Source organism: Stegodyphus dumicola, chromosome 2 (assembly GCF_044657685.1).
Source record: "Stegodyphus dumicola isolate Sdum_Otavi_A_Nest chromosome 2, ASM4465768v1".
NCBI classification, from domain to species: domain Eukaryota; kingdom Metazoa; phylum Arthropoda; class Arachnida; order Araneae; family Eresidae; genus Stegodyphus; species Stegodyphus dumicola.
The window spans coordinates 187980469-188005478 of record NC_140769.1 but is presented as its reverse complement, the minus strand read 5'-3'; the positions used below and the strand labels follow the sequence as shown (position 1 = coordinate 188005478).

Below are 25010 nucleotides of genomic sequence, written 5' to 3'. Positions count from 1 at the left end.
AAACTAATTATTAACTGTCTATTGATATAAAACTATAGCATGTAGTAAGGAAGGAATGATATAAAATAAATATTAAAAAAAATTCAAAGAATTATTTAATATGTTTTCAAAATGAATAATTTTTTTAAGTATACAGATTTTTTATGCAATAAATGCAATAAAGAAAAACGCTGGAACGCAAGAAAGCGCAAACAAAAAATACGAAACCTGGGAAAATCTGCTTATATTCTTTTGTCCATGCTGACCGCTGAAATTTGTTAAGGCAAGTTCTGGTCAAATGGCAGTATATCATCGATATTTAAATGTATTCTTTTACGATAGACAAAAATTTTTCAAGCTAACTACTTATCTCCTCCCCCGTTATTAAGGGGGGGGGCTTTACACCATTTTACTACGTTCGTTGTGTTATTGATTCAGAAGCTGCTTTTCAACCAAAAAAAAAAAAAAAAAAAAAAAAAAAAAAAAAACACTATAAAGGGGATTTTTTCTTCTTGTTATGTAGTGGAAGCGAGCTTTAATCAAGTCAATAATTTACAATTAAAACGAGAAACAAGTTAAAATTTTTTGAATGAGGTGATATAAGAATTTAATTAAGCAATTTTTATGATAAATGTTAAAAATTTGTATCAATACATCAAGCAAAGCCATACATTAATTAAAATTAAACTTTTGTGCACTTAGAATCAGTGAATCTTTTTCTGAAAAATTGTTTATATTTTTAAAGTTAAAAGAATAATACTAAAATAAATAAATACAAATTTTAATTAAGATTTTAAAAAAGTCTAATAATCTATTTTTAACACTTTTATTAAATTTTTTAGTGTAATTGTTATCTTTAAGTTGTTTCCATACAATTATTTGTATTATGTTTATGATGTATACTGTATATTGTAAAGGCAAATGTAAGGAATCTATGAAAAAAAACATGCTTTTAAAAATAGTCGGTGCAAGAGAATCCGTGCTTTAGACCAAGCACGACAAAATTGCAGTTCACATTATAACAAATAGTAATGTTAGTTTTTAAATATAATTATAATATGAAAAAGATTTGCGGCGAGAAATATTTTAAAATGTGGTAATTTAGTTTTCAAACTGCAATAATTGTAAAATTATGCGTGCAATAATTGTAAAACAATTTTAAATTTGTGAATCTTGCACTAATTGTTAAAGTAATAAATGAAATACATATAATTCGGGCAAAATTCTTTCTTAGGTACCCCAATACTAGCCGAAAAATTACAAGGAAATGAGCTGGAAGGATTTTTTACATTCTATGCCGCCTTTCATAGATAAAAATAGTTCATAGTTATAAAACTGGCACATGATTTCTTGATCGCATAGTATTGTCGAATAAATCTAATACAATGGTCTTTTACGAATTTTTTATTTTTTTAGATCTATCTATGTTTGAAAACTTCAAAGACAGCTATAATCTGCAAATCTGATATATGATGCTGCTATTCGCACCAAGGTAAAAGAAGATATGTTATTATAAGGAAACTGGAAACAAATTCTTTGTTCTTTTCTGTTTTCTTTCCTGCAAACTATCAGTGCTTGGATCTAACAAGTTATACACGAACAAAACAAAATAATTATGTACATAGGAATTCTTTAAGAAAAGTTTTTGTGATATTCACAGTCTTCAGATATGTAAATAATCATTTTTCAGACTTGATAAAATGTTCCATCCTTTTAACAACAACTTCTTCTTTAGAACATTTTGCACTTATTGTTATGCATACGACCATATAACAGGCAGATGTGGAGAGGCATTATATGGGTTTTTTATGTGAAACAAAGTGGTGACTAAACAATTGAACATGATTTGGTGTGATTAGTTTAATAATAAATGGTACAAACAATGTGCATAAGATTTCAAAGTCTAGGGTTACCTGTTATTGTGATAAATGTTCTTATTTATAATTGTGCTTAATCAGGGAACAAAGTCACATTATGCAGTTATTTTTATTATCATGATGATGAAAGGAATTCCCTAAATGTTCTTACAATTCTAATTTAAAATTTAATGGCAATGAAAGAAACTTTATCTGTTTGCTTGTATTATTGACAGTACACAATACGTTGAAATTCTCTTTATTTTATATCCTCTTTATCTGCAGCACTTATGTATTTAATGTGTTTTTCATGTAATTCAGTTTTATTCAGAGAATCGTAATATTAATTTCAGTTTTGAAAAAAATTTGGTGGAGTAAGCTTTATGAAAATCTTTCAAATATTCTAAAATGAGGCACTTAGATATTTTCTCGTCGACTATTCTTGGCAAACAAAACCTATCACTAAACAATAAGATTTAGTGTCAAGTAACGGTTACATGGGACGTCATAACATATAAGATCTTTACCTGAATTTTATATTACCCCGATTATTCTTCGATGAACATTTTTAACTTTTGTAAACAAGAATATGAGTTAACTGTTATTTCGCTCTTATTTTCTGTCTAATTTCGAAAAAAAAAAGTTCAAAATTTGAGATCTAACATCTAAGAATCTCCATGAGTATTTTCAAAGTTACGTTACGGAATCCTGAGCAATCTGTTTCTTCCAAACTTCTGCCGAAATGATAAGCGCAAGTTTGGCGGGATGTTCGGCAACTTTCATGGTAGACGGGAAAGTACGTAAGTACCGAAACTAGTTTCTGAATAGACGTTTAATTAATACTTTCACGTTAAACGACCACTGCGTAAGCCATTTATGGTCATTAAGTGACATGTCCGCTTTAACAAAAAAGTAACGCTTGTCCAAATTAGAGGAATTTTCATCCCATTTTTATTAACGTAATTTTTATATGGTCATTGTTAGTTTCATAGTAATATTTTGTCTGTTTGTCCAAAACCAATACGTAAAAGTATAGAGACATTATTTGTATTTAACAGGTGCATATTTTCATTGTATCCTGCAAATAAAAGCTCGAGAATGAATGTGGATTTCACTGTAAGCTTATCTTAACTCGTTGTTAGTCAGTTGATACTTGAATGTGTTGTTGGTTAAGAAGAAACAGTTCCATGATGTGCTATAAAATGTTAAGAATAAGAGAGAATTTATTCCAAAACAATCCAGTTTTTTAGAAAATTAAATTATTCTGGGAACTGTGTATATATTTTTCTATTTAATAAGAATTAAAAAAAATATATTTTATTGACCTTGTGTAAGGATTATTGCTGTATTTTATTTCCCCCATTTTTGATTTATATTTAGAAAGGTTTATAATGTTGTCTATGTATGTTTCCTGTTACTTTGTCTGCGTTTTTGTTCAGAAAGAGGTATCCAATTAGATATTTTTGTTGATAACCTTGAAGAAATAGTACCTGTTTTTTGTTTGAATTTCATTTAGAACATTAGTGTTACAATACTGAATTACGGTTAGAACCATTTTTCTACAGAAATTTAAAAGAAACATCATTTTGAAAGTTTAATATGAAATAAATGTAATTTTTTTTTTTTTTTTTTGATTGAAGAAATTATCTCTAGCGAGAAAAACTGCTGTTTTTGTTTTACATCACGTCGTTTTATTCTTCTATATCATGGCCTTCTCATTTCTAGTCATAAGACCTCATTCTCCATTATGTGTTCGATCAGCATGTTGTAACTTTATTCTTGTATTCCTTCGCCACGGCAAATCATTATAAATAAAATTCTATAAATTTCTCAAAAATTGTAAAGCCAGCTTCTCAGAAGACTTTTCTATGGCGATATGTTAAGTAGCTAAATTGCAAAGATTAAGAAAATTGAGTAAAATATTAAAAAGAAAATACTCAGCTGGCGAATAACTAAATGATAGGGCTGGAAATGTAATGTGAAGTGCTTTACACAGTATTAATTGCCTTTTGTTGAAAAGTTGTTTGCTTTATATTCATCTTGTTCGAAAGCTAATATTTTTAAATAAGGGAAAATGACTGCACATCGTATGTGGAAAAATTTGTGCTTTTTTTCACACATTATGTGTGAGTGTTCATGAATTCGTTTAGCAAGGATGAAGTTTTCCTCTTTAGTTTCATATGTTATATGGTTATAAAACAAAATTTTTATACGAGAAAGGAGTTATTTATATTTAGTATATTATAAAGACTTCTAGCTGAACGCAAACTTAAAATCAATTTTCGTCCACACCCTTCAAATATTGAATGAATGCCAAATAAATTGGTTTAATTATTAGCTAATTAGTAAGTTTCGTGTATGCATACGTATATATTTTTTTGTATGTTTTTATTTTTAATATTTTTCATAGTACACTAATTTTAGTCTATTTTATCCTGAACAGAACTGTACACAGTGAATTATCGTAGAATAAAATACCGTATTAAATTACATTAGAATCTGTGAAAGAAGCTTAAAATGGTACAAATGATATTAGACCAAATTCTTCCAGTAACATATTTTTAGACATTAATTTTAAATTAAATATTTGTTTAGGCTACTTAAAATATGTTGTTTTTGATGACGTTTAATAAAGTGAACAATAATTGCTTAGGGACTGATTTATTTGCACAACCGAAAGCTGATTTCAATCATTTGGATTGCGTGTTCAGAAAAAGACAATTTTTAAGTTTTAATTTAACTAAATAATTAAGCAAAATATGTTTAAAATGATACATTTATTAAAGGTTTTAAGTATATAGACATTAATAGGACAAGAGTTTAATCCTGTACTTAATTTATATGCTGTGTGCTTTTTAATAAAAAGGGCCTGGATGACTTACCTATACCTAACACTCTCGTTAATTAAATGGTATAAATATAAATGTATACGAAGATTGGGCATTAATATGAAAGTGAAAGCAATTATTCGTCGAAGCTGTTTTAAATAAACACTGCGTAAAATCATTGTAACAACATCTTCAAATAAAAAAGTGAAAAATTAGTATCGCTAGCGTGGATAAAATATGGAATTAATTTACTGAAAATCACCCAAACATCTGTCACCAACTCGGAAACTTGCTAACTGTATCATAATCTAAAATTTAGCGAGCTTAATTTTTATGCGTTTTTCAGAAAATAAGTTATTGTGTTTGTCTTGCTATGTACTAGAATAGGATATCTCGAAAGTATTGTGTATTGCATTAGAAGTTGTATTTCCAACTTTAGGTAGTTACTACATATGTGATCTGTGAAATATGCGATTTCGTTTGTCTGCCTTGCCATATATATTTTTCTATGCATGGTTTGCTTAGCTTAAAATTGACATCTCTAGAAATCACAGAAAATGTAGATACTTATACACCGGGGCTCATAGTATCACAGTCAGAGCTGGAATCAACCGTTTTCTGTGTCACCGATGAAGGGCGTAGAAGCCGTGGTTGGAAATACGGATGAAATCTCAATCCTGGATAGAGACCCGACAGTTGTAGTCTTGTGGTATAAAGTGCTTGGCTGGCCATAGCACTTCCTGTTAATTGTGGGTAATTGGAAGGTGCAGTAGTCCTTGCTTGGCCAGCTATATCACTGGGATTAATACTGCTGGTAGTAGCTGGAGTCATTGCTCCCAAATGCGCTGGTAAACTGGAGGGAAAGAATGCCCTTGGTATACCAAAGTAGAAACTAGCAAAATGGGCAGCTGCTTGTTGAGGATTTGTCGAAGCCATCAGTGAGCTGAAATCTGCCATTCCTAAGCCAAGCGCACCTGGGAATTTCCATGGTGAAGCTCCATTTTGAGATGCCAACAGCAATAGCTCGCTGCTAGAAGGAATGCGTCCCAGAGCTGTAACAGTTACATTATCAGAATTAGTAAACGTTTAAAAATATACCAGAAGAAATATAAAGCTAGTAAATTTGATGAAATGAATTATTTTTATCTCTTATATTATCTGTATTCTATATGAACAATGAGACAAGTGCCGATATCAGAGCTAATTGCTCTCTGCAGGCAATGCAGAAAACGAATTTAATGACGCATGTTGTAATAAATATAAACAGGAAGGAGTGCACTCATCTCATAATAGATATAGTGTTTTCACTTAAAATATAAAATTCTATTCTGACAAAATAGAATCTGTAAACACTGTCATTCATCAGAAACTGACGGATTAGTAAAATGGAAAGAATCCAGAACTGGGGTTTTAACGGGGTCGATGAAATTCTAAAGCGAGTTAATGATGATCAAGGGATCAATAGCTGAATATGCACTGGCAATTGATCGGCATAGTGAAGATCACCCAAAAAAGTTATTAATGAAATTAATAATTAATTGTTTATTAATATATACAGTAAGGAAGAAATCATGTAAAATAAATACATTAAAATTATTTCATATGTTTTAAAAATCAATGTTATTTTTTAATGTATATATATATATATATATATATATATTGTAACAAGTACACTTTAAAAAAGTAAATTGCAAGAACACAGAAAACAGCGCAAAATAAATGCAAAGAACGCAAAACTAAAATAAAATAACAAGATACAGATTGAAAATTTTTGAACAAAGAGATTTAAAAATTAAACGAAGCGGTTTTACGTCAAATATTAACAAAAAATTGCATCGATACGTTAAATGCAGCCATCAGTTTTTCGAACTTTTGTGAAATTAAAAGTGATTTTGTTTCTAAAAACTAGTTTATATTAGTAAAATCGAAAATAATAGTACAAAAGAAGTAGTTAAACGTAAATCTAATAAAACATGTTTGTTTCAAACTCTTTGTTCATGTTCTTAATCTAATTGTTATGCTTAAGTTAATTATGTGTAGTTATTTGTATTATAATTCAGATGTGTATTTTATATTATAGAGAAAAATGTAAAATGGTCAATGCGAGAAAAAGGACTGGGGATCTCTGATCACGGACATTAAATTTATCTTCCATGCGCGTTGGCGCATAGTCATTTCTTAGATTGTTATCATTCGTCAAAGTATAAGATCGTTATATTCTCTTTCAGATTAAATCATTATGTTATTAACATACTGAGTTGTTTAAAAATAGTGTGTTAACGTTGGTGGTAGATATTACCTTAGAGATTATGTATGCATAGCATATGGTGGATTTCAGAATGTTGCCATTTCTCAAAATCTAATATTTGCAATTTGTCTTTCAAATTTATTCAATATGTCTGCCTCTGATTAATAAACTGAATGACCATAAAGCAATAAACACACTTCTTAATGATACGTAATAAGTCATTTCTTTTCCAATTTTTCTTTTGTTTTACATTTTAAATTTTCTTTTTATTGTTTGACATTTATTGGTGAACCATATTTTGAGGTGTTAAACTGTAAACATAAATAACTCAGATTTAATATTTTGTCTGTAACAGGCATGACCAACTGCGGTTCGCTAGCTGGATGCAACTTTTTGCTTTGTTAAATGCGGCTTGCCAATGTGGCAAGCGGCATTTCTATTTTTTTAAAAACAATTACAGTTTGGAGCAGGTGACACTGCGCTATGATATTCTTTCTTAGCAATAAGAAATTCGATTTTTTTAAACTACCTTAAGCGTTTAATAATTTTCAGAAAATAACAAAATGTGTCCCATGTACGAATTATCAAAGAAATAAACAAATGGCAAATAATTCCGTTTCCATGACATATTGCAGGATGATTCTATTTTTATGACCATTGGGACAGCTTAGCTTACATAAATTGGCAACACTGATCACGTATAATGGAAAAAAAAAAAAAAAAAAGAGAGAGAGAGAGAGAGACAGTTCTATTTCTCCCGCTCTATTGCACCAATTGAATAAATTCAATTTGCGTTTTTCAAGTCTCGAAAGCGCGACATTTATATATATCATTGTTCTAATATAGGTATTTTGACACAAAATCGGACCTTTTCCTGAAATGACATGCCAATTTTTTTTTCATATTTTGATTTTACGACTCAAATTATGCCAAACTGCCAAGTTTTGTAAAAATCGCACGAGTAGTTTTTAAAAAATTAACTCTCAAAACTTTAGCTCCTCAATGCTAATTGAATTTGATATATCAATATCTCTTTTTCTATTAAACTTATTTGATTCTTCCTTTCATATTTCAAAATTTAGGTTCACTCCAAATAAAATTCGCCCATTTTTTATGATTTCTTTTTTAAATTTTTATAAATTTTTCAAAAAATTTTTTGAATTATAACCTGTACAATTTTTGCCATCATCTTAAAGAAGATGTATTTTTAAGCATAGCTGCAAAAAGGTTAAGAGTTTTTTATTCAAAATTTCTTAGGATATACGATTATTTACATATTGGCGGTTTTGAAATTTGGCATATTTGTTATAAGCGATAATAACGCCAAATGTGGTTTACGCGCTTTGTTAAAATTATTTAAAATAATGAAAATGACTTTTTTCCCGCTCTTCACAATGAGTAAAAGGAAAGGCAAATAGTTTGCTATAAATTAAGAAGTTCGCCAAGTGAATTATTGTTGGCGCAAACTGAAAAAAAGAGTGCCAGTATAAATTTTTGAATTTCTCCATAAATTTCGCACCAAACTTTACAAAATTTAATATTTAAAATGCAATTTGAATTTCATCAACTGGCCCAGTAGAACGGGAGATATAAAACTCTCCTTTTTTTTTTTTTTTTTTTTTTTCTCAGTGTACCTTACAATAATGATAAAACTTGAATCTTATTGCACTAAGAATCTGCATATCTGCAATATGCACTGGAAAAAAACAAAACATATCTAACGATCAGTATTGCATTTAATAATGCATTGAATAAATGGTTTTAAGATATTGCCACTATACGTCAACTCTTTAGTTTTGTGCGATTAAAAAATAAGCCATTATTATTATTATGGCAACAACCGTAACACTGATATTTAATTTAAATTTTTTAAAGTGATTTTGGTATTTCGAAAATAATTTTTGCCTAGCGTTGTTGTTCTACTCTGGTTTTTATTCTTTTCAGAAAAGTCCATGTGGCATAAGAGTAAAGGAAATCATGAGTAATGTTGTCGACACGTTACTTTTCACTCGAGCAAAAACATTTTCTGTTATTTTAAATATCTCTGTATCTTATTTCCATTTTATTTTACTTCTGTTAAGTATTCAAATGCATTTCTTGAATATTTCTAAAATTTACCATGTGGTTTCTGCTGGGATAAAGTGATCTATTACTTAGTTCTGTTTTGATATTGAGAATGCTTTTAATGGAATGTTTACAGAATGTTTGGGACTCTGCGTTACGTTATCATATTTCTTAACATTCATAAATGTTGTCGTTACCCGAAATATAAGATCTATAACATAGGTCAGCCAATTAATCAGCTGCCTGTGTTGCCATTAAGTGTGACATAAGATCTATAACTCATTTTCAAAATTATAATTTTATTGCTTAACAGACTGGTTGTTTTAAAAGCAATCAAGTCTTTAATTTAAATTTTATTATTGATAGTATAACTGTGGTCTGTTAATCTGTACATATGCACAAAATAAAGGACAGATTTTACCAAAACCGATAGTAAAATGGATTCAAAAGGAAATTTTTTCATGACGTCTGTACGTACACGCCTATATATCTTGAAATTTCAAAAATCTATAGTTTTTGAAATTTCAAGCCATAGTACGTTGAAATTTTATATATAGGACTATTATAACATCTAGCTGTTAACTTCGCTATTTTATTGCAATCAACAGAACCAAATATATATATAATCTTTCATGTCATTTTCAAATTACCTTGAGAAATCGGTTAATTAAGTTAAAATAATTCGAGGAAATAAGTTTAAATGAAGTGCAGCAAAAAAATTCAATAGCCTGTTCAAGGGTCTCACGTGTTGTCCACATCATATTTTTTGAAATCATAGTTCCGAAGAGTTGTTTATATCTGTAATGTAATATAGTTTTTTCCCCTTTTATCTGGTACGTATTGTTACGCCATTATTATTTGTCAGAAAACTTATACTTACCCGCAGCGTTTGCCAAGGCATGTTGTTCTGGCGATAGATCACCTGTTATTAGAGATCGGAAAGGAGAATGACGGAAGGCATGCTCCCTCAGTAATGTTTCCACAGATTCTCTGTTAAAAGAAAAATAAATTTAAAGGTTTTATACTCGAAAATAGACGTAGTCGAATAATAGACTGCTAGTCATCTAAGGGTAAAGAATTTTCATTTATTTAATTATTTATATTTTAACCTGTTAAGGAACGTAATAAAATACGATTAGTGTAAATAAATGCGTTAAAAATAAAAAATTCGAGGAAGAGAGGTTTAAGATTCAAACTGAAATTGTGGTAAATTTTGCATCGCTGAAGGATTAAAAAACAATTTTTATTGTCTCTTGTACTTTTCAGTATGTTTTGAAAACAATGTTAAATAATATACAAGGCGATTCTAAATTGCTTTCACAAAATAAGAGGGTGATAGTACCCATACAAACGAGTAATAATTACCATGCAATACAGGTTCTTATTCCTTGGCGCATATGGCCTGTAGAGCTTTGGGCCATAAATCTACTACCACCACCACCACCAGGTTCTTATTCCACTTTGAGAGGCAGTATATTCTGCACGATGGATCGGATATGGCGGATCTGTGGCTTGGCCTCCTGGCTCATCCCCACTGGACATTTTCTTCCGGAAACACACGAAATTTTTAGTGTACGAGACGCTTGCGGACTTAACTGAAGATGTCGCAGCGAGAATCTTTATTGCCGCAGACAAAATTAACACAACACCAGAAATCTTTAAGAGGGTTCGCCAGTCATTCATTCTTCGGTGTGAACTTTGCAACAACACGCGTGGCTGCCACTTTGAGCACTTGCTGTGAGTTTTTCTCTCACCAAAATCAGATTGTGCAACTTTTTCTATCGTTCATTCGCTTTCTCAACGCTATTGCAAGTTCATGTTGGAATTTTGCTCTTTACTACTTTTCAGAGTGGAGTGGAAGCCTATGTATGTTCCATGGTAATTATTGTTCGTCTAGATGGGTACTCTCAACCCTTTTGTTTTGTAAAAATAATTCAGACTCATCCTGTATAAATAACTCAGTAGTAGCATATAAGTGATAAAAATAATAGCTGATACTTTCTAATATTGTTATAAATTTATGAAAATCCATTACCTGGCTGAGAAAATGCAACAACACGAAAAAACGGGGATGTGCTAAAAAGTGACAAAAAGGTCTGCTTCTAAAAAGTGACTTTGATTCCAAGAACAAGCACTATGACGATCGAATTTGCAAGGAAATTAATAAGAAGTAGAACCTTCTCTTTCGGGCGATACATGCTAAAATTCTTATGCAGATTCAATTAATGTTTAGTTATTGCCTTGAGATATGGATAACCATATTGCTTGCACTATTGCCTTCAGTTACCTGTTTTAGTCTAGGATGGGCAACAAAACGACGGCAGGTTGCATCCGATAGATGTTAAATTGGTGTTGGTGTATTTAATTATGGCAAAGCACACGAGGGCTATCTGCCTAAGCGGAGGGATGCTTTAGTGGAGGACTTTCTAAGGGAAACTGGCTCGTATACACGTTACACATGGGGAAAACCACGAAAACACCCATGCAGCCAGTCCGTTCGCGGGATTCGAACCTGAACCGAACTACCAGTGTTCAGCGACTTTACCGCTCGGCCGCTGGTGGGCAAGATGCTAAATTGGAACGAGATCTAGAAATCTCCACTGTAGTGCAAATGGCTGCAGCACTTATTTTCACTTGTCGGCGTATCTTTATGAGATCGACTATTGCTGAATGTAACTTGAACTATATTTCCACACTGACGACTAACATGGTTCTCAACAATAGCAGTAAGATTTGATCTTTTTCCACGTTACCTCAAAATTCTGATTTGAGGATTATCATTAATAAGGCAAAAATGAAATTCTTAACTAAATACTACTCTGTGCAAATCGTGACAACAAGAAGCTTGGTCACGACATCGTAGCAGTCTTTCATGCCGGTTGATTTGATGTCAAAGGCATTGATATCTTCGGCCAATCTTCAGGGAGCTGTTGTTGCTGATATGGGAGCATCCAAAACTCCCTGAATAGACTGAAGTCGACAATAGTGGAATGCGAGATTACGACAGCACCCCTTTCGGATGAGTCAGTTTGATTTGGTTTGGTTTAGTTGATTATGGCGAAGCACACTAAGGCTATCTGCCTTAGGGAACAGATCCCTTTGTAGAGGGCTAAGGGAAACTGGCTTGTATACGCATTACACATTGGGAAAAGCACCAAAACGCCCATGCAGCATTCACCAGGAATCGAACTCGGGGCAAACTACCAGTGTTCTGCGAGTTTAACCGTTTAGCCGCTGGTGGGCTTTAAGATAGGTTTTCGCAATACTTTTGACCCTTACAACGATTTCACATACCTTTCTTTAATCTATTGTCTCCAAATCCTGTGCACAGTCGGCGAATGTTCGTGTTTTCAGCAGCAATGCGACGGTACGAACTAACTAGCAGAATGTAAGCCTAGATTGAAACATCCCGCTAAACTGTTTGTTTGTCGAAAATTTCTTTTGCGATGTCACCTAGCCTTATCTTCAGCTTAGCGTTTACTTTGAAAGAAAAAACCATAAGTAAAATAAAATAATACACAGAAAAATACAACAATTTTACTTTTAATTCTACTAAAATTACCTATCTAGTATAAAATTCGTACCAATATCGATGAATTAGATCGAAGATTAAACTTTCATTTTTATAACATGCTATCACAACGAAAGACATTTGATAGAATCCTGTGTATAATTAAGTAAATTTTAAGTACAAACGTTTATGTATATCCGAAATAGTTATCTTTCTTCTTTTCAGATTTGTATATGTATATGTGTATTATATGCTTGTATTTAAAAGCGATATTAAGATGCAAATGATCCGTATTTCCAATATTTGGGATATTTCTAGCATATCTAAAAGCTCTTATGGGAAATTTTCCGAAACAAAAACAAAATTTACGTTGTCTGATAGAAAACGTAAACGTTCGATTCTACGATTCAAATTATGCCAAAATGCCAAGTTATGTAAAATTCTCGCGAATATTTTTTAAAATATTGGCTCTCAAAATTTTAGCTCCTCAGTGGTAATTGTATTTAGTGTTTATTAATATCTCATTTTTTATTTAACTTACTTGATTCCTTCTTTTACAGCTCGAAATTTAAGTTCAATCAAAAAACAATTGGCAGATGATTTCTGATTTATTTTTTAAATTTGCACTTTTTAGTCATTTTTATAAAGTTTTCGAAAACATTTTTGAATTATAACCTACAAAATTTATACCATCACCATAAAATAGAGGCATACTTGCAAAAAATTAGTTTTTTTATTCAAAATTTCAAATGTACGTAACTTTGTAAATTGGCTCGTTTTGAAATTTGGCATGATTGTTATAAGCGATATTAACGCCAAATGTGGTTTACGCAGTGTGTGAAAATTATTTGAAAGAAGGAACGATACATCTTTTTCTGCTCCTTTCTGCCAAGTGAAATATTCTTGGCACAAACTGATAAAAATATGCCAACATAAATTGTTTAATTTCTCTGTAAATTTCTCACTATCTTTCACAAAATTTAATATTTAGGCATAATTTGAGTCATGGAATCGAAATATGGGAAAACAATTGGTATGTCTTTCGATTTTGAGCCAAAATGCCTACGTCAGATTAATTGTTAAGTATAAATCTAATATACATGTCGCTCTTTCGAAATATGAAAAACTCAAATTAAATTTCGTCTGTCGGCCCAGTAGACGGAAGATATAGAACTGTCCTTTTTGTTGTTGTTGTTTTTGTTCATATTTATATGTAAACTGTAATGTATTTGTAATGTAAAGTTTTCATAACGTATGACTTATACTGGCATGTAGGTTCGAGAAGCAATATTTTCAGTATTTACATAATTTCATAATATTATGTTATGTGGAATGAGAGATCACTGAAAATATGACAGTCTTTGTGAATTTCAAGCTTATTCCGCAAACTTACCTTTCTAGATCGGTCAGCCGAGAAGAATCCCTAAAGCCTTTGGCGAAAGGATTACTGTCTATTTTTAGTTTAGTAATCTGAAAAGAGAACAGAAAAATAATTTATACTTTGTAAATATTTACTTTTTTTGTCACATGTATCCAACATGATTTTTATTGCTAAATTCAACCGTGCAAGTGTATTTTAGTCCAAGGGGCCAATTTGCCCTGAAGGGCTATTAATTTCGTTTTGACATTTTGCGTCGAAAACTTTAAAAGGCTGTATCACTTTTCAAATCGTTGCCACCATATATTTCACCTTGTCGTATATTTAAAGAAATTAAATAACGAAGAATTCTCATAAATGTATGTATGTTTTTCGCATTGTGATAAAACAATGGTACTTAGAGCCATCAAAATTTGAATAAGGTAATCTTCCATAGAATATGGGCATGTAGAAGCCCTAATTTGAATTTGAAATTTGTTTTATTATCGATTTGAGATTTTGTAAAACCACGATGAATTTTTGATTAAAAAACTAAACGATTTCAAAGCGAGCAATGGCAACACTGTACGAAGAAAAAACACTTTTACCTTCAACGCGCGAGACTCTGTATCGGAAATTCTAAAGATATGCTCATTTTAAAATTAATTTGCGATACTGCTGTTGAACTGAATTTTATGGTTTGAGTACATTGAACATGATATTTAATAAATAAATGTAGGACACAAAATGTTAAAAAATGCCTCTTTGTACGTAATTTAAAATCTAAGATTTATATTATATTATATTTTTTTGGACACATTCATTTAAACTTTGTATAAGTGAACATAAATTTATTTAATGTACAAAAAATTATTTTTGCATCGACGAAGGAAATCGGAAAAATTTAAATGAAAAATTGGAAGTCATGATTACACTCTCGTGTGGATGATCAGTGCATAGCAGCATAAGTAACAATGGAATGGTCGAAGAATTTTTGAAAACTTCCGCTGTTTCTATTCACAGTATTGATTGGATTGCAAAATTTCTTTTATCGTCAGAAAAATAATTTATTTATGTTTCGGCAAGCCGCTCGACGATGTTTTTCCAGTCTTAAAGACATTTACAAAGCTAAAAATGCTATATATATAAAATACAGCATAATAAAATGTGTACAATAGTAGAAATATATACAAATAAGGCAACTGTTTACAATAATTCGCTTTTTATTAGCCGAAAAAGCCTATTAATGGGATTTTGCGTCGAATCACTATAAATGCGTAGTTTCACTTTTCATTTGAGTCTGTTGCCATTCGGCAAAATGGAAGATATTTGTCCTGCAAACTGAATCTGTCTGTAGTGGATTAACAAACTAAGCTATTTGGAAGCAATAAATTGAATGAAAAATATTCATTTGCTACTTTTGAATCAGATTGATTTAAATAGTAAAAATCCATTTAATTCATGATCTATCTAATTAAAAATGTTCAGTATTTTAATAGAATGATGTTATGGTTTTTATAATGTATTTCATATTGGGTAATAATAATAATAATATAATTCAATAAATTATTTATTAATAAACTCAATGATTTGAAAGCGATCAAGGCAACACTGCACAGAATAAAACATTTTTATCCCCAGTGCGGGAGACTGTCTATCGGAAAATCTAAAGATATCCTGTTTTTAAATATTTTGTAATTTTGCTGTTCAGTTGAATTTTATGTGGCGTAAGTGCGAAGAACGTGATATTTAGTAAAGTTTATTCATTAAAAATTAATAATAAAAAGGTAAAAAATGTTTGCTAGCCATCTTCCTAAGAAAACTGAATATTGATATGAAAAAAAAGTCTGAAAGTTTTCATATTTTATACTAGCAGCTACGGTGCCAGCCTTCGTCTGGCTTTTAAATGTACCGGAAAAATGCGTGAAAGGAATACCAAACGTTAAATTTAAAAACTGCACAGAATTTTACTCTGCAGAACAACCTAAAAAAAAAAAAAAAGTGTATTACATATAAAAATTTACAATGAAATAAGTAATATCCCTAATACAAATATTAATTATCCTAATAAATAAATTTATCTCTCGTTGCCTTCGCACAACAAACGTCCAGTATCCAAGTGAAACATTAAATTTAAAATCTGCACAGAATTATCGCCCTCATTTTTCCAAGTGGCAACAGGGTCAACAGTCAGCAGTATACAAATGAATGAAAAACTGTTGCCAAAACCACATTTATAAAAGAACGAAACTATTTAAAATGATGCGATAAAATCGAAAAGTTAAAATTAAAAAAATGATTCGAATTTTGAAAAAATCGCTTCAAGGTACACTGGCACGAGGTCTAGATGCACGTATGTATCAAATTTCGTAGCCCTGGGTCTATTAGTTTACGCGCAGCACTATTGAAAGACACACAGACTCTTTCTTTTATTATGTGTAGAGATTATACCCAAAGGATTTTTTTAATGTTTAGTGTATGAGACCTTTATTTATTAAATATCCTTTTTTTTCGCACTTAAACCATAAAATTCAATTCACTAGCAATATCACAAAATAATTTATAAAGAACCTATCTTTAGAATTTCCGATACACAGTCTCGAGCGCTGGATATAAAAATGTTGTTTTTTTTCGTACGGTGTTGCCATTGCTCGCTTTGAAATTGTTGAATTTGTTAATCAAAAGTTTAAGTTTTATTAAATATGAAATAGATAATAAAAAATTCCAAATTTAGTCTTCCAGATACCCATATTCGAGTGAAGGATTACATTATTCAAAATTTGATGGTTCTAGGTATCGTTGTTTTATCACAATGCGGAAACATACATACGTATATGCAGATTCTTCATTATTTAATTTCCATAAATATAACTCGGGGCGATAATATTTGGTAGCAACAATTGGAAAGAATACAGCTTCTTAAAGTTTTCAACGCAAAATGCCAAAATGAAATTAATAGCCCTTCTGGGATAAAAACGTTAGGGGAACTTATCAAACTTTTTGGGGAATCGTTAAAATCTGAAACCTTTCAGATTTTTTTGAGGGGGTGGCATATACTTCTGTAAAAATTTACGTCATTTGCATTATTTTTTATTTAAAGTCAGAAATAGTCCATGAAATAAAAACACTTTCTGAGCTTTACCAATTAAGTAAAGGCTTTAGGCTGGGAGCTTATGAGAAGTAGTTTGAGATATGATATCTTTCATAATCAGTTGATAGCTTAGGTCTATTCTGCCTAAAATCTCTCCCTATCTGATACCAAATAATTCATTTAGAGCAATCTGTGGTATGGATAATGAGTGTTCACCGGAATGCAACTTTTTTTTTTTTTGAGAAAGAATAAAAACGACTTTGCTGCTGACAAAAGAAACATTTCACGCCTAGCTATCTCTGCAATTCTTTCTTTCTGCCAGTATCTTTGACATACTCAGGCAGCCGTTAACATAAACCCGGAGCCTCTTCTTCGGATACAATGAAAAGGAAGTTACTCCGGATTTCCAATTAATTGGCGTGTTCAGGGGGAAGGCAATGTAACTCATCTTTCCCTTTTTCCATTAATAAGGATCTTAATTAGTGCTGACGTAGCATTTGGAATTCCCCGCTGCTTTATCTTTCGGTTAATGCCTGATCCTTATCGCCATTCTTAGCGTCTTTGCGCTGTTGTTGAGGTGAATCGTGGTGCAAGTGCATTAGCGGACTTAAAGAAGAGTTGAAACGTCAATAGGAATCTTGCAATCCAAGCACTTCAAAAGTAATATTTATGTTAAAGGTTACGAAATTTTTTTAACATCAGGTTTAATTTTTAGCATCCCAGAAGGGATTATTACTATTAGTTTAACTATTAGTTTCGAAACGGCATTTTGCGTCGGTTCACTATTAAAGGTGTATCACTCTATTCGAATTTGTTTTATTATCTATTTCATATTTTGTAAAACTGTAACGAATTTTTGATTAACAAACTCAACTATTTCAAAGCGAGCAATGGCAAAACTTTACGGAATAAAGCATTTTTATCTCCAACGCGCAAAATTGTCTATCTGAAATTCTAAATATATGCTATTTTTAAATATTTTGTGTTATTGCTGTTGAATTGAATTTTATGTGGTTTAATTGCGAAGAACATAATATTTAATAAATCAGGGTTACACATAAAACGTTAAAGAAACGCCCCGTTGGGCGTATTATAAAATTTAAATGTTTTCAGATTTTTTTTTTTTTTTTAGTATACATACTGTCTATATTCATCTTGTCTGATTGATTACGATTATGATTATGATTATGATTATTTGATAGAAACGATTATCATTGCGTCACCTAATGGTATTGCTAATACTTATAATAATCTAATACTTCCTTTTGATGGCGACGATCCACCCGCTCGGTCCCTGGTCGCCAGCGGCCGAGCCGTAAAATCGCTGAACACTGGTAGTTCCACCCTGGGTTCGATTCCAAGCCAACGGGCTGGCGGTATAGGCGTTTCGTCGTTTTCCCCATCTATAACCTGTATACGAGTCGGTCCCTTTAGAAAGTCCTCCACGAAGGCATCCCTTTCCTTAGTTTAGTTTATTATGGCAAAGCATACTAGATAGCCCTAGTATGCTTTGCCATAATAAACTAAACAAAACCGAAACCAAACTTCTAAATCGTTCTCTATTCGCACCTATCTGAAATTTTTCTAAAACATCTTGACACACTGACTGGAACTCAATGACTGCAAATCATTCCTTAGTCTCCAGCTAACGCTTTACTTTAACGCTTTAGGAACGTATGCTTGACAGATAACCACACATGGCGAACCGTGTGCGTTGATACTGGTTTCGATGTGATCGAAAGATATTTCAGTTGAATTATGATTTTTACTTAGTTTCTACATTCTAACTGCTTTTACATTTATCACCAGAAAAATAAGTTTGTTAAAAAAGATATTGTGATTTAGCTTACTCGTCATATTGACGGATATCCGTAGAGCTAAGTATACATCATACAGAACTCTGAAATTGAAAGTCTGAAGGGTAAATAAATTCGGGTGTGTTTTCGTCTTATTACATTGATAATTCTCAGAACAAATAAGAAAACTATAAAAATAATGTTTTTTGTAATTTTACTTAAGAAGCCCGAAACCCGTCAAAATGACCGGTCCCGAAAATCTAGTGTTATTGAAAAATTAAAATTTTGTTACTTCCTTTGATTTGTTTGGAACTGTCTTTTAACTAAGGTGGTTATTGTTATGACTTATGCCCACTTGTCTGACAGCAACATCAGCCCAAGCCCACGAAATTCCTCGTGACAAGGAGTGCAGGATATGCCTGCCGTTGGCAACAGCCTTGAGCACCTTACAGGGGGCTGTGCGATTTAGCTCAGTTCCTCTCCCAATTTTGATGGAGAGCACCCCGGGAGGGCGGCTCCGAGGGCCTCACACCCTTCTCCTCATCGAAAGACCAGATTGAGCCAGTAAAATCTTCAACAGCAATGAATTTTTCCTACACTTATTGTATATTAAAATTACAAGTTTGTGATAAGTAGGTTCAAGATCGGTAAGGTCAACTTATCAAGGCAAGGTTGAGGTTATCACCTCAACTTAAGTTTGTGAATGATATTATTCTTGGCATGGCATTTTTGCCTTCTTAATTTTAATAAATGTTGAACTTTTTATGTAAATATCAGAGAAAAGATATGTGTATTTATGTGATCAGCTGCATGTTTGAATTTTTCCCTAGTGATCAGCATTAAGTGCTTAATTATGTTTTTTTATAAATTATGTGCATGTTCTAAGGTGATAAAAGTAACAATGGAATTAATTTAGGTAAGCTTTTCTTTGTAACTATGTATCAGCATTATGTATTCAAGTGTTTGGAATCAGATATCAGTTTTACTGAGTAAGGTGCTATACTTTTCTGTTTATGTTCACTTTAACGTACTCAGATCTGTATTTATTACTTCTCTGCATGTACTATGAAGGTCAGTTCGTATTTGGCTAGGCTTTAGACTACATAGCATTACTTAATGATCATTTTTATGTATTATGTTCATCAGTTTTAGTTTTCATGTATTACGTGGGCATTTTTAAGTGTTATGTATGCAGGTATTAGGGATCAGCTTTCTGTACTCCGTATCATGTTAGTTTTTCACTTAAATATTCAGTTTTGTACTTATGTATGTATTATCTTGTCTGCAAGTACTACGAAAGAAAATGTAGATGCATGGTTCAATTTGTAAAACAACTCCAGTTATGTTTGCGCAAAGAACTAAATTATACAGAAATTTGTTATCTTAGTGATAACAGGTACACAATCTTTTAAATGTTTTTACATAAGAGTCAGGCACATGGAAAGTAATCTGCGTTAAATTACGTTTGGGCGCTATAATTTTTTTAAAATATTTTTTATCTTTTTTTTTTCAAAGTTTACTGTATGCAATAATTTAATAGGTTTCACGGCAGTTAATTTCCTTCATGAAAGACCAACTACTTTACAAAAGCCCGATAAATATATGACAGTTGTGTCAGGATTAGCATCCGCATGTAGTCATTTAGCAAGTCCAGAAAATCCACGGCAGTTAATTTTTCAGGCAGAGTCCTCTTTTCTTTACTTTATCTAACGCAACTTTATGTCTAGTCTAACAGCGATTCTTAACAGTCTTTTGATTGCTACTTTGCTTAATTTTAGGTAGTTCCTAAATACTCTTTCCCCGAACAACAACATCCAAGCTTACATGTATGAGGCTCTTAGCCGTCTATTCGGCTGCGTCCCGGAGCAAGGTGGAGCAGAGAGTAGATGGTTTCTACCAGGAAGATAACACACTGTGAGGCTAAGGCCAGGTCAGTGGTCTTCCTTGGTGGCGCTCACTCACTCACTCACTATACATTTACAAACCACATCAGAATACAAAATCTTCCCTCTTGAAACACTAAATAAAAAAATACTGAAAAATGGAATAATTAAAAGTATATGCTTACGTATATTCTTGAAAAACCTTATTTTAATATACTATTGAATTTATATCTTTCTGTTATTGAAAATGAAAACTTAAAATTAAAGCTTACTTGTAACACTTTGATAATTTTAAATAAAATTTCATCTTGGGACATTTTATTGTCAGGAAATTGCGGCTTTTTATTATTTTGTCGGTATCAAAAGTAAAGTAATACAGGAATAAATGCGATTAATTTCCTTCAGAAATTCCTCGCTACGGAACAGTTTTAACATTATATAATTTTTCATATTTGGCCGTTTGAGTTGCCATATTATGAAAAAATGTATTTTCAGTTGTTTAATCAGCTCAAAAAAAATATTTTTGCTTCAAGGAATTTCATTCGCTTCAAGGAATGTGTTTCCAGCGAAGATTTTTGCCGCTTTAGGAAAAACTGTTTACAGTGATTAATGGTGAATAGCATAATTAAAGAGGTTGAATAATGGAATCAATAATGAAATACTTAATTAAGCTTGAATTCAACTGACATATAAGGCAGCTTTCTCAATAAATATTTATGCAAACATGAAATATCAATGCTTTTACAAGCAATGATTCTGCATTTATTGCTTTCTTTTGGCTTTTATTGTTTAAGCACAGTACTTTTTTTTTTTTTTTTTTTGTTTTGTTTTCTTATTTTTATTTGGCATTATTAAAATAAATACTTACTATAAATGATTCATCGTATTAAAATTTTACTGTTTTATTATTTTAAACGTTCATCGGGTTTAGAAAATCAGAAAGAACTAAGAAAGTAGACACCAAATAGCATTTTATTTCGGACTAGGAGACATAAAAAAAATCCACAATGCTCTTCCCGGGGTTCGAACTCCAGACCTATCGATTGCTAGCGGGCGTGAGAGAAAAGAAAGCAAGGAAAAAACATCGCAATTCTAAAACGGGTAGGTTTAAAACAGCATCGTCGAAAATAATGCGGTTCAAAAGCATCGCAGTTTTAAAACAACGTCGTAAAAATTATCGTGGTAAAACATAAAGCACCTGGAAATCATCGCAGGATGATAACATCTCAAGCATATGTTCCTCAGATTTTTAAAAGTTGTAAATGTATGTTCGCATAATTATTTCTGAGTGCAAGACGGAACGAGGAATATTTTTACCTCTACATTTCATATTTTGGGATTAATTAGTAATTTTTTGTAAAGCAAGAAGAAATTTAAGCATTTAAAAACTGAAAATGAATACACAATTAATCCTATATATAGCAATTAATATAATTTAAAATTTTTGAACTTACCTTTTAAATGTCATTATTTAATTAAATGAAGCTGTACTAGCAGTTTTTCATGAAAAATGTACTAAAAATTTTTTGAAAAGGAAAGAAGAGTAACTACATGAGGTTATCTATATTAAAATTGTTTAATTAATTATCAAGCTGTAAAAATATTTTCTTTCATTTTGTTAATTTGACAGTCTTTTAGTAAAAATTAAAACTTGTCTTGTTTCAGTTAGTTAAATATTATTAATATTTGTAACCTCATCCAATTACACATCTTTCCTTTCCTAATTTTTTAGACAATATTTTTCACACAAAAAAAAAAAAAAAAAAAAAAAAAAAAAAAAAAAATCTGCTAATTCATTTTATAAAAATGGTTAACTAAACAATGACTTTTAATAATAAAATACATAAATTTAAAATTATCTTAACTATTGTACGTAAGATTAACTTTCTACTCATTTTCAGTTTTTGACTGCTTAAGTTTCCTTTAATGCTTTTTAAGAAAAAATTATTAATTAATTAAAAGATGTAAAATATAGAGAATGTTCCTTATTTCCTTTTGCGCTCACAAACCATTATGCGAATATACATTTACCACTTTAAAAAACCTGAAACACAGTATTCTGCAATGTTATCGTCATGCCATGATTTTAAGTGCTTCATTTTTTACCACGATACTTTTTATGATGATTTTTTTAAAACTTCGATGTTTCTGAACCGCTTTATTTTCAGCTACGATGTTTTACATAGGTTGCTCGCATATTTTTAGACGATTTTCATTGCATTTATAGAAATACTTCACTTAAAATTTTTGAGTTTTAAATGTTCTATTTGATAATCTTTATTCTTTACCATCTTTCTACGCTATAATTTCTAAGACAATAAAGTCTTTTGCAGTATTTCAAGATATATTTTATCCCACTTCTCTTGAACAGCTTTACAAAATCCAAGGAAGGTTGCAGGTCGACGTCTGGTCAATCCCCTTTTTAAAACTAAAAAATAATAATAATAATAATAAAAAAAAACAAAAAAAAAAACGATAAATTCCATGGTTGCAAATACTATCACCAAGTCTGAATGCACAGGTCATATACAGAAGCCGTTGCTTCCAAATTTAGAAAACTGAAGGGAAAACAAAAAGGTCTTGGTGGGCCGGTCAAAGTCACTCTCTAACAGATATCTTTATTTACGAACTGCAAAAATTACTATAAAGCTGTGATCAGGAACAATGTGTATAACTTACACGGAATGCGAAGTGCAATAATTCATCCATTTTTTCACACCTGCTCTAAAGCAAAACAACTTATGCATGTCAGTTGGACCCAACAGCTGGTGTAAATATCAGCGAGCTGCTTTTAAAGTGGATGACACAGTGTTGTACACAGACAAATCCAAGAGACTGCTAAAGATTATTATGGATATTCTAAAGCCTGTGTATATGAGACTCTGTGGGCTGAAGTTGTTATAAAATAACTTACATGGAAAGATACAGTATGCAAACGAAAGTTTCAATGGCATTTTGTGGAAATTTATACCGATGGATTGTGGAATCGCAGATTCTTAAGCTGAGGAAATACAGAGCTGTTATACACTTTAACAGAGGGTTTCTAGGCTTTCTAGATCTTTCAAGTTGTACAGGTACGCAACACGGTGAATATGCAAAGGATTTAGTAAGCTCGACATTGAGCGAATAAGTGAATCAAAGTGTCCCTCACTACCAAGATTAAAAATTACAAGGAAAACAAATAGGCTGATTATAAAAAGCAAAACAGATAAGGCTGAGCAAAAGGATGGTGTAACCTATGGACATGGGGAGACTTAGATATCTTGGAGAAGATTTAATAATAAAAATATAACATTTTAAACATTAAATGCATTTCTCTCAAAATTTGCTTATTTTTTGCAAGATAAATCAAATTATTATTTTTTTTTAGAAACATTGTCTCCTTAATCTGTATATAATTAGCTAGATAATGAAGAATGAGGGATCAGAATATAGTAAATCGTTTTGAAATTGTAGCCTGTTATTAAAATAATAATATCGGGAATTTATTGAAAAATCTCAAAAAATTTCGATAAGCTGAAATTTTTTAATTTGTTAACAAATCTTTAAAATTATACGTCATTTTCTAGGCAAAAGGCATATAATTTATTATTGTCTGTCTTTTTCTTATGTAATCACAGTAAATTTTTATGTGGAAGTTTGACATTTTAAATAAAATGTCTTTGAATTTCACGTATATTTAATGTTTTTGTAAGCTTATAATAATATATGTTAAATCTTAATATTCCACAATTAATTACTGTACAAAATAAATAGTTAAATGTGTTTATGATTTACTTAAACTGCGTTTTAAAAAAATGCTCCAAACGTGATCGCATGACATTAATGATAGCCTAATTTTGATTAGTAAATTAAAATTCAATGACATCATAACTTTTGCGCAGATTCATTCTTTGAGGTATTAAAAAAGTGCATTTAACTGACTTTTTCCAGAAGAATAACTAAAATTTCCCGGTAAATTTATTATTATTACATTGAAAACCTGTTTAAAATAACACATTAATATGTTGTTTATTTAAAATATTACATTTTTAACAATGCTCACGCGTTAACATAAACTATCAAAAGTTTAGCGGATAAAGAGAAAAAGAAGATTCGATTTCGAATTTCTAACTGATAGAGAAAAAAGACATTTGAAGAAGGGAAGCGCTACAAGGAAATCTATATTTTACAATTTAAGAGTTTTTTCTTTTCCTGAGTAATTATTACTCGAGCATTTTATCTGTCGGTTTGATTGATTATGAATGTCTCGTTCATCCTTGGTGACAAATTTGGTTGTTTTTTTATTTAAATTTGCATTAAACTGGAAAAATCTTTATAGATAAGAAATGAGATTTATAAGTGACACCATTTATCAAAGAACGATTCTCTGAATTGGACTTGAATCATTTCACCTC

General features: G+C 31.0%; 2 protein-coding genes across 4 annotated transcripts in view; one reads left to right on the top strand and one right to left on the bottom strand.

Moving 5' to 3' along the window:
* Nucleotides 1–25010, top strand: part of LOC146998682 (uncharacterized) — a 146829-nt gene that overhangs the window by 58320 nt on the left and 63499 nt on the right. Inside the window, exon 5 of one of the 3 annotated variants that reach the window (XR_015039678.1) lies at nucleotides 1396–1471. The exons of 1 other annotated variant lie outside the window; for it this stretch is intronic. The gene's annotated coding sequence lies outside the window, so the exon portion shown is untranslated. Of the gene's footprint in view, nucleotides 1–1395; nucleotides 3160–25010 lie in introns of those variants that run through there. One more of the 3 variants, XR_015039677.1, reaches the window with a different exon arrangement.
* LOC118197723 (T-box transcription factor TBX20-like) overlaps nucleotides 1368–25010 on the bottom strand; it is a 90523-nt gene continuing 66880 nt past the window's right edge. The window contains exons 6-8 of the mRNA XM_035369258.2: nucleotides 13880–13956; nucleotides 9856–9965; nucleotides 1368–5715 (exon numbers count right to left, since the gene is read on the bottom strand). Of these exons, the coding sequence (XP_035225149.1) occupies nucleotides 5231–5715; nucleotides 9856–9965; nucleotides 13880–13956 (672 nt within the window). The 3' untranslated portion in view covers nucleotides 1368–5230. The remainder of the gene's footprint in view (nucleotides 5716–9855; nucleotides 9966–13879; nucleotides 13957–25010) is intronic.